Source organism: Anopheles bellator, chromosome 2 (assembly GCF_943735745.2).
Source record: "Anopheles bellator chromosome 2, idAnoBellAS_SP24_06.2, whole genome shotgun sequence".
Taxonomy (NCBI): domain Eukaryota; kingdom Metazoa; phylum Arthropoda; class Insecta; order Diptera; family Culicidae; genus Anopheles; species Anopheles bellator.
In genome coordinates, this window is record NC_071286.1 from 30,107,222 (window position 1) to 30,120,982 (window position 13,761).

At 50.2% G+C, this 13,761-nt stretch overlaps 1 protein-coding gene across 1 annotated transcript; it reads left to right on the plus strand.

Annotated features, from left to right (window-relative positions):
• The first annotated feature begins 6,583 nt into the window (after positions 1 to 6,583).
• LOC131207350 (cuticle protein 76-like) lies at positions 6,584 to 6,977 on the plus strand. Its single transcript, XM_058199960.1, has 2 exons — positions 6,584 to 6,601; positions 6,666 to 6,977. The coding sequence occupies exons 1-2, from the start codon at positions 6,584 to 6,586 to the stop codon at positions 6,975 to 6,977; spliced, it is 330 nt and encodes a 109-aa protein (XP_058055943.1).
• Positions 6,978 to 13,761: the final 6,784 nt, after the last annotated feature.

The following is a 13,761-nucleotide window of genomic DNA, read 5'->3' on the forward strand; positions in this document are numbered from 1 at the left end:
CAGATCATGGACGTAAGAGGAACCGAAACAGCTCCGCTGGGCGAGCCGTGTGTCCGAGGGCGCAGCAAATGAGAGCAAAAATCGGCGCGGCAAGATTGGAATCTCCTCTCTTCCTGGAGGGTCTCCCCGAGACATCGGTTCAGATTTTAGGAGCATCTTCGCCCGGCTGACCTCAAGAATCTTCCGGACCCAAGCATTCCAGGGCGAAACGAGCAGCAGCTGCTGCTTGCTGTGATCGAGATTCCGGAGAGTGCTTCCGATGAGGTTGGGTGCCACCACCAAGAGTTCGGTGTTGTCTTTTTCGGGACCAGCTATGTGCGCTCGTGTGTGTGCGGCCAACATTTCCATAACCGGCGAGGCTGAGTACGTTAAACATGTATTAAATGGGTTTGATAGCGAAATAGAAAAAGGGAACACCGCATTTACGAGACAAGAATCTGTGGGGTTGCTCTGAACTCTCTGGTAGGGACATGGAATGTCAGCCATCAGCACAACGGACCAGGAAATACATTTATAATGTGGGGGGTGTGCACGGAAGCGGAGGGCGACTTCTATTATGTTGTGCTGCGCAAACTAATGAGCTGAGCGAGATCCGAGCTACTAATCAGAGGCTAAATTTCCGGTCATAAACGAAACGCTAAAGGGGGTTCCCCTTACAACAACGCATTGTGTTCCGGGGAGCGATATTGGATTTAACGACGGGTCCTGGGACAATGGAGTATGAATTGTGTTTGAAATCATATTTTACAACGCTGCTCTCTCGGTGGTATCGAGCAAAGGGATCTCGACTCCGTGATACGATTGCTCCTTTTTAAAGAATCCCCAGCATCAACGTGTGGTCGCTGTTTCGATGCTATTCGAACCCACGAACTGGGTTGGTCCTTCCGTTCCGTGTTAAGTCGGCACGGCAGAACCCGACACGACCTGAGACGACGACTGTCGATTTCATCGCCATCCGTTGATGGCGTCCGACGAACGACGACGATGATGATGATGATGATGGGTTGTTATGAGCTGGCTGGGCCAGGCTAAAGAGAGCGCAGAGCAGCAGGAGCATGATTAAGAAATCGTGACGGCTGCACACCGCACGCCACGATGGGAGAGGAGGCCTGCGTCCCGGCCGCCATAATTATGGGGGCGCATCGCAAGACATATTTCGTTCCATTTGTTGTCTGCGAAGTATAATTTACTCCGAACTGTTGTGGGGGGGCGGGTGCGAGGCCCTTCGAAGGTCCGGGAAGAATTAGACCACGGACGGCGCTGTCGGAACGCAATGATGGAACCATTTCTTTTTTTTTCTATAATGCTAACTCCCTATTCGCCCCCGACGATCGCTTTGGGAAGCACGGGAACTCTTCCTTGCTGACCGTGGAGATTTTAGAGACATACCTTTTACTCCGCTTCGAGAAGTGGTCATTGTGCCGAATTTTGGACTAGATTCGGTAGGGAAGTTTCAGTTAAAAAAGGTTACAGAAATACCTTTGGTCTGGTGGCAGCCGGGGAAGCAGCTTACCAGAAGTTGGAACAGTGTACAAAATAACCAAAAGATTTCGGATTGGCGTGGTCTGGTCTCCCGTCGAGAATTGGTTCATCAATTGTCCACCATTTTGTGTTGGCTTAACGCTCCGGCAGGCCGATCCCTATCGGCTGGGTGCTGGTGATACCGGGCCTAATTAGCGAACGTTTTCGGTTTGGCCAATTCTCGGCTTGTGACCAATCGTTGTGACGACGTTTCCATAGATTGGCAATCGAATGTTAATCGAAAAAAGAAACGATTCAACGTCCATTTTCGCTTCCATGATCGTTACGTTTAATGGCGCTTCCGGTTCCGGGTGGGTGGCGATAAACACACGGCGCTTACGGCGCTTTATGGGCGGGTGTCCCGTTGAGCGACCGGTTCCCCCGGGGGGACTGGGGTTGAGATGTTATGCGCCGAGTGTGGGGAAGGTTTAATGTGGCGTTGTTTCGGTAGCGGCAAAACGGGGGCCACGCCGGATTAGTTGCACCAAAAATAGATTCGCCGAGTGGACCATATTTTTGGAACGGAATCGTGGAAGACGTGGTGCCTGCGGTGGGCACGCTATGGTCTGGTGAGGACTGTTTATTGATTGCGGATTGAGCATGAGAAGAGGGGCGCGGAAAGAGGTTTTTTTATGGCAAGCGGAAGTGGAGATTTAATTGTGAATTTGCTGGACCACTTCGGGCGCTTCTCGATATTCAGCAATATGGAATTATGGGTGCATATTTATCTGTGTTTGCATTACGACGATACCTAAAATTTATGTTCATTCGTTGGCTACAAAATTGGTCCTTAGATAGGATATTTGACGAAAATTTATCTAAACTTCGTTCATTTTCGATACTGCCGAAATATCATCGATTAATCGAAATTTCTATTAATTTTATGCTATGTTTTATGAGTGTAATTGACAGATGATAATGAATGAGTGTGAAATTATAATATAAATTTTACAAATATTTTCCAATAAAATAAAACACAGAAAAATATTTCCATTATCCGCTAGACGTATGTCACGTATAGACAAGTGCACTGTTTTGGTTTGAGGCGCCTCAAAGCTTCTTTTAGTCGATGGTATGGGTTCCTGTGGAGTGTGGCCATCTGCAATCCTCCGGACCACATAGGGGTGCAAGTCTGGAATTGTTTCCATTCCAGCCATGGCGTGATTACGGAGAATGTCCTGAAGTTTTGGCTATGCGGACGTTCCCTCAATCCCATCCGCATATTGCTTGCATCAATCTGACATTCTTCAGCCCACCATGTGCCCGGGCAGCGCACGGCAATTATCAACCTGTAGGACGTGGAGAGTTTCGCGTCAACAGGACAACACTATACTGGGGAACTCGTGCTTGAACCTGTCCGTGTGCTTGACCCAATTCCATGGCCTCAAAACAGGCAAGTCCAACGAGGCTCCATGGGGGTGGGTTTTAATCTACGCTGCTGATTGAATTTTAGACGCGACTCTAGCAACTTCTTGTGGTTTCGGATGATGGCGAAACGTGACGTACCGAGGCGGTCAGAAGTTGCACTTGGTGGCTAGGCCACATCGCCGACCCATCCCGCTAACGAAGTGACAAGGTGGCGACGCTGACACACTACGTCCGAGCAACACGGGGCAAACAATTTCCTTCCCTAGTACAGCGTCAAGGTTTTCCGGGAAGCTCCAACAAGTTCCAGGCAGTTCCAGAATTGTTCGAGGTGTTTCTTGCATTTCGCCACTGCGGCTGACGTGGAAGTCGTACGAAAGCTCGAAGCGTATGGTTCGCGCGGAAGTTGGCAAGCCACCGTGATTCCTGCAGCAGTCCGCCGGGAGTACGGTCACTGTCCGTCAGTGTCCATGCCTGCCGGACGAGTCGGACACCTTCCGGAAGCATGCTTCCGTTCCGTTCGTCCAAGTTTTCGGCCCGTTTGTTGCCCTCCAACTTTCGTAAACGTAAATCGTTGGAAAGATATTGGATACCAGAGCAACTTTTACTACCATCTTACCCGCTCGGCCAGTGATTTCTTGACGTGCTCGCGCGGGCATCGATAGCTGAAGCGCCCGGGAAGTTATCAAACAAAATGTTTAAACGCCCGGCAGGAAGGCGAAGCGAGAAAAACACGTTGGACCAAAGGAGCAAAAGTTGCTCCAAACTTGTTCCAAACAACGGGCTACGAGCTCTCGGTGGCCTCAGTGTTGCGCCAAAGTTTCTCCACGGATCATCTCACTTTCTGAGCCTTGCCCGAGTCGACCCCATTGGCCCGAAATTGAAGTGGTCAAAAGTGGGTCTCTCATTCGATGCGTCCCGCGCCGGATTGGCCGCCCTGCCGGAAGTGGCCTTCTTTTATGGCGCAATGCAACTTCTTTTGAAGTTAATGACGCTCCGGTTTTTTTTCCAGTACGAGTCGCGGCGACCACCTTTTTGCCCGGGTATCAAGTGTGTCACGGTCGGGGAATGGGGATGCAAATTTTGTGTGCAAAACTGGGAACGTTGCGCGAGCCAGAGCGTACAGTGCTATCCACTTTTAATTCTCCACTCGTCGTCGTCGTCAGCGTGGTTGTTGGCTTCGTTGGCCGCCAAGAGGTTTCCTCTTGAGTTGGCGACGCGGAGGCGATGCCAAGTGCATAATGCGGCTTGGGTGCTCCGTTGGAAAATCACGGCCCTCCGGTGCCCTCGGCCTAGGCACGTCGCACGCCATTGCATTAATTTTCCGTTAGACTTGCAAATCTAGTGGCTTCCCGCCAGGAGGCAGCGCCAATTTTTTTTTGTCGAGCACGTGCCGCTGAGTGTGGTGGGCAGTCTTCAATGGGCGTGGGAATAACATTATTTTGAGGGAAAATTAATTTCTTGGTTTGGGTCGTCGCCGAGGCCCGTTGTTGTGGGCGGTTGCTGTGACTTTTGTGCTCTCTCCTAGTCTCTTTGCTTTGGGGCGGTTTCCCGGTACTGGCACGAGAGTTTTTTTTGCGACCCGCCCTTAATAACGCAGCACTATGCGCCGTAGTGCCGATGTCGCCATTGGCCACCCTGGTCCAGTGGCTCCGGACTGGTGTCGTCAAGTCCAGACATGAAATGGAAAACAAAGTCCCAGAATCGATTATCGCAAACTTTGTCCGTATTTTCTTTCAATTAGGCGCTTCGTCGTGCCAAAATCGATTCCCTGCTGGGGTTCTCCCGAGGAAATCAATCGCCCAATCACTGACAGCTAGAGGGAGTTTTCCGGGTGTGGGCTGTGAATTATCATAACTTTTTATGTGCGCAATCTCTTCGCCGGGTACGCCGCTCCTATCGACTTGGGCGCTAGTTTCTGGCTGCTAGGTTACAGGTTACGATATGTCGTAAGCGCTCACCTTGCCTAGGCTGCCATCACGGCTTCTCGCCGGGAGCAACTTGATGGCATCCCAGCAGGTTGGAGCTGGGATTTGTTATACGGTCCCGATGCCCAAGGCGGTGGCTTATCGCGAGGATAGAGGCGAAGAAAGAGAGGGACACAATTAATTCCCGCAAGCTCGCACGCTGGAGCGTCCTTCCGTCGACCGTAGGACCCGTCGCACAGCGCTTGTGGTAACTTTTTTATGATCGTTGCCCTCGAAAGAGCGGGGCATTGGACGGACGACAAAGTTAGGGCCGCCGGGCGTTTTTCCACGCGGTGCCGCTGGAGGTGGATACTTATGCCGGAGATGTGTAGTCAAATCTTGACCTATTAATTTTCGTTCCCCAGGACCCAGGTACCGTAGTGAACTTGGTACGAGATTTGTGGAATCGCCTGTGAGGGGACGGAAGTTGCGCGGTCCAGCAGAAGTGACTCTGCGCTTGTTTCGCTCCTCGGTTAAGGTTTTACGGACCATCATAACTCGGGCGTTTGGCATAATTTTTCAATAGAACCTTTTATTTGTAGTCCAGTTTGTTGTACCTTTTTCGGGATTTGGCCTCCGGCGGCCGATGTCTGTTTGGGACGTCTAGAGCACTATCGAAGTGGACCAGGGATATCCAGCTACGTAAGGGAGGCCGGCGGTGTAGGCAGCACTGACTGGCCCTGCTGTGTAGACGGGTGCCGAGTAGGATGCGACGTACGGCGAGGCCAGCGATAGGGCCGGTGCGGCGGCCACATAGGGCGACGCTAAGGTACTATAACCTAGAGGAACCAACGGCTTGGCGGATGTAGCAGCAATGGCTAGCAGTCCGATGAAGATCTGGACGGACGGACGAAGCACAAGGAATGAATGGACTGAAACTTTGCAAGAAGCTAGCGGAAGGCTCTAGAGCCTGTCCTGACCACTTACCACTTTGGTGAACATTTTGGACGTTTTTGTTGGGCGTTAGCTTTCGGGCGTACTTCGGACAACAACTGACTGTACCTGGTCTGGCAGGTGTCCACAGGTTTTTATATCGCACTTCGGCTGGTGGTCATCGCAGTGTCATCACCACAAATCCCATCGGACTTCGGTGTCGAAGTCCCCCACCGGGGGCACGCCAAGGCGGTGGAATCTCCTTGACCTTGCCTACTTGACAGACGGCGTACCGCGTGTGTCGAAAGTGTCACTGGATAGCCGATGTGAGGCACGCGCGACTCACATCTCGCTTACCCAATCCGACGTGGCCGACGTGTGGCGGCTATCTGGCGGGTGTGTGCTTCGAGGGTTGGGATGATTGAATTGTGGTCAATTGGGCGATCGCATTCTCGGCACGTCCGAACCAAACCCAATTGGGATCAAAATTTGCATATTTGCGCGGGTGCCAAGCCGCGGCTAACGTACCGCGTGGTAAGGCCGGTCAGCTGCCGGTCCAATGATTAGACAATTTTATTGCCGCCCTTGATGAGTGAGTGCGCAAAATTTAACATTCGTCTGACATGCGGGAGCAAATTAAACCCCCCGGCAGGCGACAAGTCTGCTCAAAGTCCTGAGACTGTTTTCGTTAATCGATCGTTTGCAACAAGCTGTTCCGATGCTGAGTGGTGGGATCGGATAAATTTGTGGGATTATAAAAAAGCGTGGTCAAACCAAGGGAAGGTATCAGTCAGTGTTGCCTCTTCACATCAGCTAGTACAGTGTCCGTCTGGTCCGACCCTTCAAACATCTCCAAAATGTACTCCAAAGTTGTGGTAAGTCCATGCCACTCGGTCTCCTGTTTGGCCTAACCAGCTAACGAGTTCCATCGTCCAGCAGATTGCCGTGGCCCTGTGTGTCCTGGGCACCGTTTCCGCGGGTGTTGTGCCAGTGGCGGCCCCGCTAGCCGCGGCTGGAGTCATCGCTCCATACGCCACGTCCTACAATGCGCACACGGTGAACCACAACATTGCTGCTCCGTACGTTGCGGCCGCTGCTGCTCCGGTAGCCGTCGCCAAGTACGTCGCTGCTCCGGCAGCCTACAGTGCAGCGCCAGTGCTGCCAGCGGCCTACACCTACGGTGGAGCCGCCGTACTGCCAGCGGCTTACACTGCCGCTTATGGTGCTGCCACCTATCCGTATCTACTATAGACAACCCACAATAATCCCACTGCCATCCGGATCCGGACTGTACTGAAAGTCCTGCCAGGTCTGCTCCGGTTTAATCTCCGTAATGATGTTTGTTAGACTGAAAGTTAAACGAAATACATCAATATTTTTCTCAAGTTCCGCCACTGTGGCCTTTGTTATCCGCTGGAGATCGCTAAGAACTCTGCGAAACTTTGGAGCCGTTGCGCTAGTGGAGCATCGTCGAAAATGTAAACATACAAAGTTTCGAACGATTCCTATCAAGTAATGGGAGACGTTTCCCGAGCGAATGTTTATCGCCAGCGTTTCCGATGGGGCCATTACTGGAATAGGTGTAGCATAATCGGGTGCCGCTATCGAGCAATTCTAATAACTTCGACACCATCTCTTCTCCGGCCCCTCGGGCGAGGTGTTCTCCGGTTTTCGGCGAACCACAATCACCAGCCAAGCCTGGCCGATGATCCGTGCCGATTTCTCTGGAGGGACCTCGACCAATGGCCGTGGAATTGGGATCTGGGATATTCGTCGAATTTGTTTTCCCTCCCCCGTTTGGAGATTGGAATTTCCGACGTTACCGGGCAACCCGGGCATGGCTCTGCGCATCTGACGGCGCATTCCCAGGAAGGACACCACTCATTATAATAAATCTGTTTACTTTAGTTTTTTGCCCTCCAGGTCCGGGACCGAATTTGGGCTTGATTCCGCTAGCTGCCTCTTGTTAATTGTAGCAGCGCCAGTCAGCTTGTGACAGTTTCGAAGGTATATGGAATTGATATTAGCTTTCTTGGTACCGCCCAGATTGGATTGCCGCCGAAATGACTTTTTCACGGAAAACGGAGATACGGATAGTAAATTAGCTGTGGGAATATAGCCGCTAGTGGAGGGATCAACGTGGGGGTTCGTTGGATTAATATTTGACGATTCACATCCAGAGTTGGTCACCACGGTGTTGGTGTCCAACAAATGTCTCTCGAAGTGCTGCTAATCCGGACTGCGATGCCACTAGTTGTGGTCGTCGTTATGCCGTACTTCTGTTTGAAGAATTGGAAGTATTTACTTGGACAAAGGAACTCCAGTTTGCTGATGTCCCTGGCAGACATTGTGGTCGTGATGCAGCGTTAAGATAATTCGTCCCCCAATGAACACCAGTAAACAGCGGTAAAAACATCCAATTCTGTTGTCACGGATCTCCAGATGAACTGTCAGACCAGTGGATAGTGGCAAAGTACAAGGTGACGACGGTCTATATCGCAGAGAGACGGGTTGCCCTGTCCGCGCAGTCCACTGTTAGCTTGGAGACATTTTTTTTCGCTTCCTTTCAACTTATCTTATCCCCTTTTGAAGCACGGCGCCATCACAGGGTAGAAAGCAACAAGGCACGAAGAAAAAACGCACTTCCTTATCGTCCATCGTACTCGTCCGGTGTACTGCGTGTTGCGGTTTGCCTTTGCCCGAGTAAAGGGATCGTTGAAAGGAAAATCAGAACACGAAACACAGACCATTTCTGACACTTCTCGAACGAATGACACTTCGCTTCCGGGCTGTCAAACGAGCTGCCGGGCCGGAGACGGGGCATAACTGCTTCCGGGGAGAGCACCTGCGATGGGAAGTGGGAAAAAAATTTCCCAGGATTTACTATTTGTTTGGTGTCGGAGTGCCAGTCGCGCTCCGGTGGTTGCGAAAGACACCACGCTGAGTGACACTATTGTTTCGCCGTCGTTGTGCTCTGGTGGTCTGGTATGTGTGCGTCACTTCCGGTTGCGTCACTGGCTGGGCTGGAGTTAACTTGTGACCTTTCTTTCTGAGCTCGCGAGGGCCGTGACTTTGCAACTCCGCTACTTGCATTGCTAGGGGCCAGATCAGACCGTTGGCAGGTGGCGTCGTTGCTGCAAGTGAATTTTTCAAGAGACATGCCAACGGAGCAGGCGGATCGCGATCGAGAGTTATGCAAACGGGGGCTGTGGGGCCACACTCTGCTCCCGGAAGGGCAAACAATGCACACCGAAGAAGTACGCCCGGCTGGCTGGTTGGCTGTGCTGCCAAACCGCGATAACATTCCTTCATCACCAGTGTCGTTGCGCCAGACTTTCCACCATTTTCCATTCCATCCCAGTGCCGTCGACGACGACAGACGACGTCGACGAGTTGAAACATTGTTTTTTCATCGTCGTCGTCGGAGAGAGAGAGCCCCATTCTGTTTCGATTCCTGATTTTTCTGGCCTCCTTCGGGTCGCGAAATAACATCCATTCATTATTTGTAGTGCGCCAGTTCGCTGGTGCTGCTCGCGCTCAGGTCTGCTGTGGGCACAGCAATGGCGGGCACTTGGGCTAAATTTCGTTGCAACTTATGAATGGTGCACGTTATATGCATTTTTGATGTCTCCATGCATCGCTGACGGCGGCAACGGTTAGACGAGGTAGAGCGGTTCGAGCCACACGAGCGAATCTTGCCTCTGGTTTGCTTCTCCATAGGGTCTCCGGAGCTCCTTGTCAGCTCCCCACAGGTATGATCTGTACATTGTATGCAGCGGGAGTGAGCGTTTAATTAACATGTAATTATTGCGGATGCGAATAATGCGTTGTGCACTTGAAGCGCGCCCGACCCACAGTTTGAGGGCTAGCTGTTGGATGCATTCTTCAACAGTGGGAAAGTTTAAAACCGAAATTGTGTGGTGCAACAGTAAAAAGCCCTTCGTGATGGTGATGATGATGAGTATTTTCATCGTTAATAATTAGAGGATCATTTTCATTAAATGTTGCTAAGATTGCCACTTACTCGAGACTGGTGTGTCTTCCTTCTTTGTTGTAGCTATGGTCTTGTGTACTTGTTACCATTTTTATTTTATTTTTATTTTTTACGGTTTTTAAAATTCTTACTTATTTATTGAAGACTTCCGCTCCTTTTGTTTTATGAATTATACTTTTGGCTCGTTTTGTTTTATACTTTTATAATTTCTTCTTTTAGCTTTATAAACCCATTCTTATGAACAATACAAAACTACGATTGATTGATAGTTACGTTTTGGAGCAGACTTTACTCTTTTCGGTCTTTTCTCTATTAAGCGAAAGGAAACTCTGATAAAAGTATAATTTCAGCATTAGATGAGTCATTGTAATGAATCTGCTAAATCAAACCTAGGAAAACCATTAGCAAAACTCTAATTTTCATCTTCAGACTGGAACCTCTCAAACCGGGGTTAGGTCGTGTGCCGGTCACGGGTGTCGGATACTGGTTAACTTTACCCATTAGCAGCCAACTTGGTCCTGACGCGTCATCGGATTCTTGCCGAGTGTTGATTATTATAGAAAACGTTTTCCCGCAGCCACCAAACGGCTTCGATGGGGATCTATTTTCCGGTGTTCCGAACCGGTAGCAGAACTCATTAGAAAACTGCACAACCTGCCGTTGACTAATGTCGTCGCGAGGAGCGTCGCGCTATCATTTGATTATTTGAAAATTTGGAACTTTCTGTTCGATCCCGCGCTTTCGGAGGGCAGCTGCGGTTCGCATGCGGTGCAGTGTCTTCGATTCGGGTCACGTTATGCAATAGGAGTATGCTATTTGTTCTAGATACTCATAGAAGCGCCCCCCATATCGATTTCATTTGGAGTTTGGAACGTTTACCCTACCCATGGTTACATTTCAACTCTGATCGTCCATGTTTAAAGTGAGATTGCGTTCACGCAGAGTTGGCATAAAGTTTCTCGAATCGAAATACCATTAAATTCAATGTCCAACTCTATCAGCTTTAATGTAGAGATGGTAAGAGATAGAGTTCCTTTTACTGTTCGCTGAACATTGTCATCTTGAGAAGGGATCTGGTTGGTTCCGGTCGATAGCAGTGCGCGGTTGCCTCGGAAGGATTTGGGTCGCGCCAGTAAGGCCCCCGGGCCGGACACACCTTCTTCCTTCTCCGAAACGTGCTCACGTCGGGAAAGTCAATGAATTATAATTATTCCGACTCATCATAATCTAGCTCGGCTGTGAGCGTTGTCAGGTTTTATAGCCACTGACCCGGCCACGGTAGTTCGTCCTGGCTCCAGCATTCTCTCTGTGGGTGGAGTACCTGCAACGTACCCTCCCTCGCTGGTTATGTTTATTGATGAGTCTCACTCGGTGAAGCGCTGGTGCTCCCGTTTGTTTTCGAAGCAACTCTCTTAGTCGCGTTGGACCCGCGACTTCAAGACCCGCCGTGCCATGTGCGCCGTGGACGACTTTCTCTCCAGGTACGGTCCGCCCTTCTGAGGTCCATAAGGGTCTACTGGGCAGAGCCACAATGGCGGCACGGCGAACAAAGGTATGATATTTTATCACCTGTCAAGCTGTGCAGAAGCAAAATGGATGTGGAGTCTCGTAGTAGAGCTATCTCTAAGCACTCTAGCCAGCTAGCAGGTACGGCAAACTCCTTTGCTCTGCATCGAAGTTGAACTTATGGAGCGTAGCTCCGCCAGACACGTCTTGCTATAACCGCTGCGGTTGTTTGGCCAGTGAGGCTGGTGGCGATGCGCACTTTCGCGGCCTTGCGGCTTCGAAGAAGCACCTCATCATAGATAACGTCCGCGGGCTAATGTTTATGGTGGGCCTTAACGATAATGATTAACGGAACCTAGTTCCGTCGCTGACGAGAGTAACAGGCCGGTCTCTGGACGACGACCGCAGCAGGAACTCTCTGGAAGGCCAACTCCGTTTGTGGAAGGGAAAGTGCCCATTGCATTGGTAGGTTTGCAGAGTGGCTAGGTCTAGTTCTAGGTGCAACTGTTTCGCTCTCAGCACTGCTAACTGATTAGGTTACGCAAAGGAGCACGGATTTGTGGGAGCCTTTCAAATGACAGGTGAGGTCATGAGGTTTACGTGCAGTAGAAGCGTCATTCGGATCAATTTCGTTTTAATTAAATATTAGATTAATTACGTTTGGTAAGGTCTGATGGGATTACATGAATGGATGTTGCTTGGTTTGGTTGCTTCCATTTTTCCGATGTGGTGATAAAACTATATGATGTGTTTTAAACAAAAATAATGTGGGCCATGTGGTCTTGTAGCATAATAGACTTGGCTAAGCTCGCAAAAAACTCGTATGTGATAGTTGTGGCTTTCTCTTCCACCGTAATAAAATCAGTGCCTTGGATGTTGGAAGTAGCTTGGTGTCGTTTATGTCGCTAATAAGGTTACATAAAATGTAGAGGCTCTTCGGCTTGCGCCAGATAAAGATCCTTACATGTACGCGCCAGACAGGCATGCGAAGCTTCTCGCTGCCGTGGGGAGTAAGAATTCAGATGCTCCGCCAGCCGTGTGAACTATGTTGTTCCCCGGGCAGCAAGCCTCGAATCCGGAATGTCGGATGAATTTCTTTTTTCACACTTTCCGCCACACATCCGCCACGAGCGGGCGCGCTGTGTTCGATCCGCGTGCGGAAATTGCCGCATACCGAAGCGCAATTGCTGCTGCACGCCTTGCTGTCACAGCCCAGGACTTGCGGCGTGCGTCCGTGGGTCTCGTTCCCTCGTCCTCGTTACGTATGCGATCATCGTTCGACGCACATTTATTATGGGTGTGTGCGTGTTTTTTGTGTGTTTTCGTAGCACAACCTTCATCGCGGCTCGTATTATTAAAATTCATCACGTTCCGTGCGCGTTTGTCACCGACAGGATTCCCCATGCTTGCCAATTTTTTTCTTTCTATTTATCTTTCCTTCCTGAAGTGCTCAAAGTTTCTCATTGGCCCGCGTCGCGCGCGCCAGGATAAAGTTGTGACGTGTCATGTGCTGAACATATGTTATCCGAAAACGGCTCTATATGGATACAGAGCATTGAGTTTGTGGATATTTTTGTTCTGGGATGCTTTGGAAAATGGCTCAATCATTTGGTGAGCTTTATAGAGTCGGAGATATTTACTTCAATGTGCAGTGTGTGGAACCTGAACACCACAGAAGCTTTTGTTTAATAAACTTGTGTTGTGTGTGGCTTTTACTTAATTCCGATGGCCTTAGAAAAAACAGTTCCAAAGCCCATCACCAAGTTGTGTGAGAAAATTAGATAACGGGATTAGAACCGCTGGACTTCGGGTGTGCCGATGGCACGGTTGCTACGACCTAGACCACTGCCGATTCTTGTGAACTGTATGGCAAAATATAAACTTAAAACAAGCACGAAATGCTCTGCCATTTCTGATGCCATTCCTATTAAGGCGTAAGGCGTTCGTTCGCTCCACTGCCCGGTAACATTCCGGATATTCTTGTCTTGTCTGCCAATCCTGCCAAGCTTAGCTTCAGCGGGAGATCTGGCGCGAGCTAAAAGTTTTCCCGTGTTTTGTTTCGCCAATTACTGCGTGTGGCTGGAAATGAGTTTTAATTTCGGTTCGAACCGTTGTCGCGCGCTCGCTTCGTGAACCTCCCTTCGCTCCGATGGCGCTTTCGCTGCCGGAAATTAAATTCGAAGTAAACTATTGCCGGGCGAAGTGTGTCTGCTGCTGCTGCTTCCTCTGGTGGTGGACCACGCGAAGGGAGCGCTGTCAGCGCGAAAGTAAATTGGGGCCATTCGTGTGTCGGCCCGGTATGCTGTTATGCTTTGATGAAAAACACAAAAAATGGCGGAGGTCTGCGCTGTTGCGCGAGTAAATTTTTCCACTTCACTGTCGCCGTCACCTCCGCTGCCGCGTGTTCCTTCGCTCCGAGCTTTTCCGCGATTGCCATTTTCGTTCGACTGTCGTGGCTGCGGCTAATTTCTCATTAGTGTGGACGCAACTTTAATGACAGCAAAATTCCCTCCTCGCGGTAGGTCGGGAGTTTTT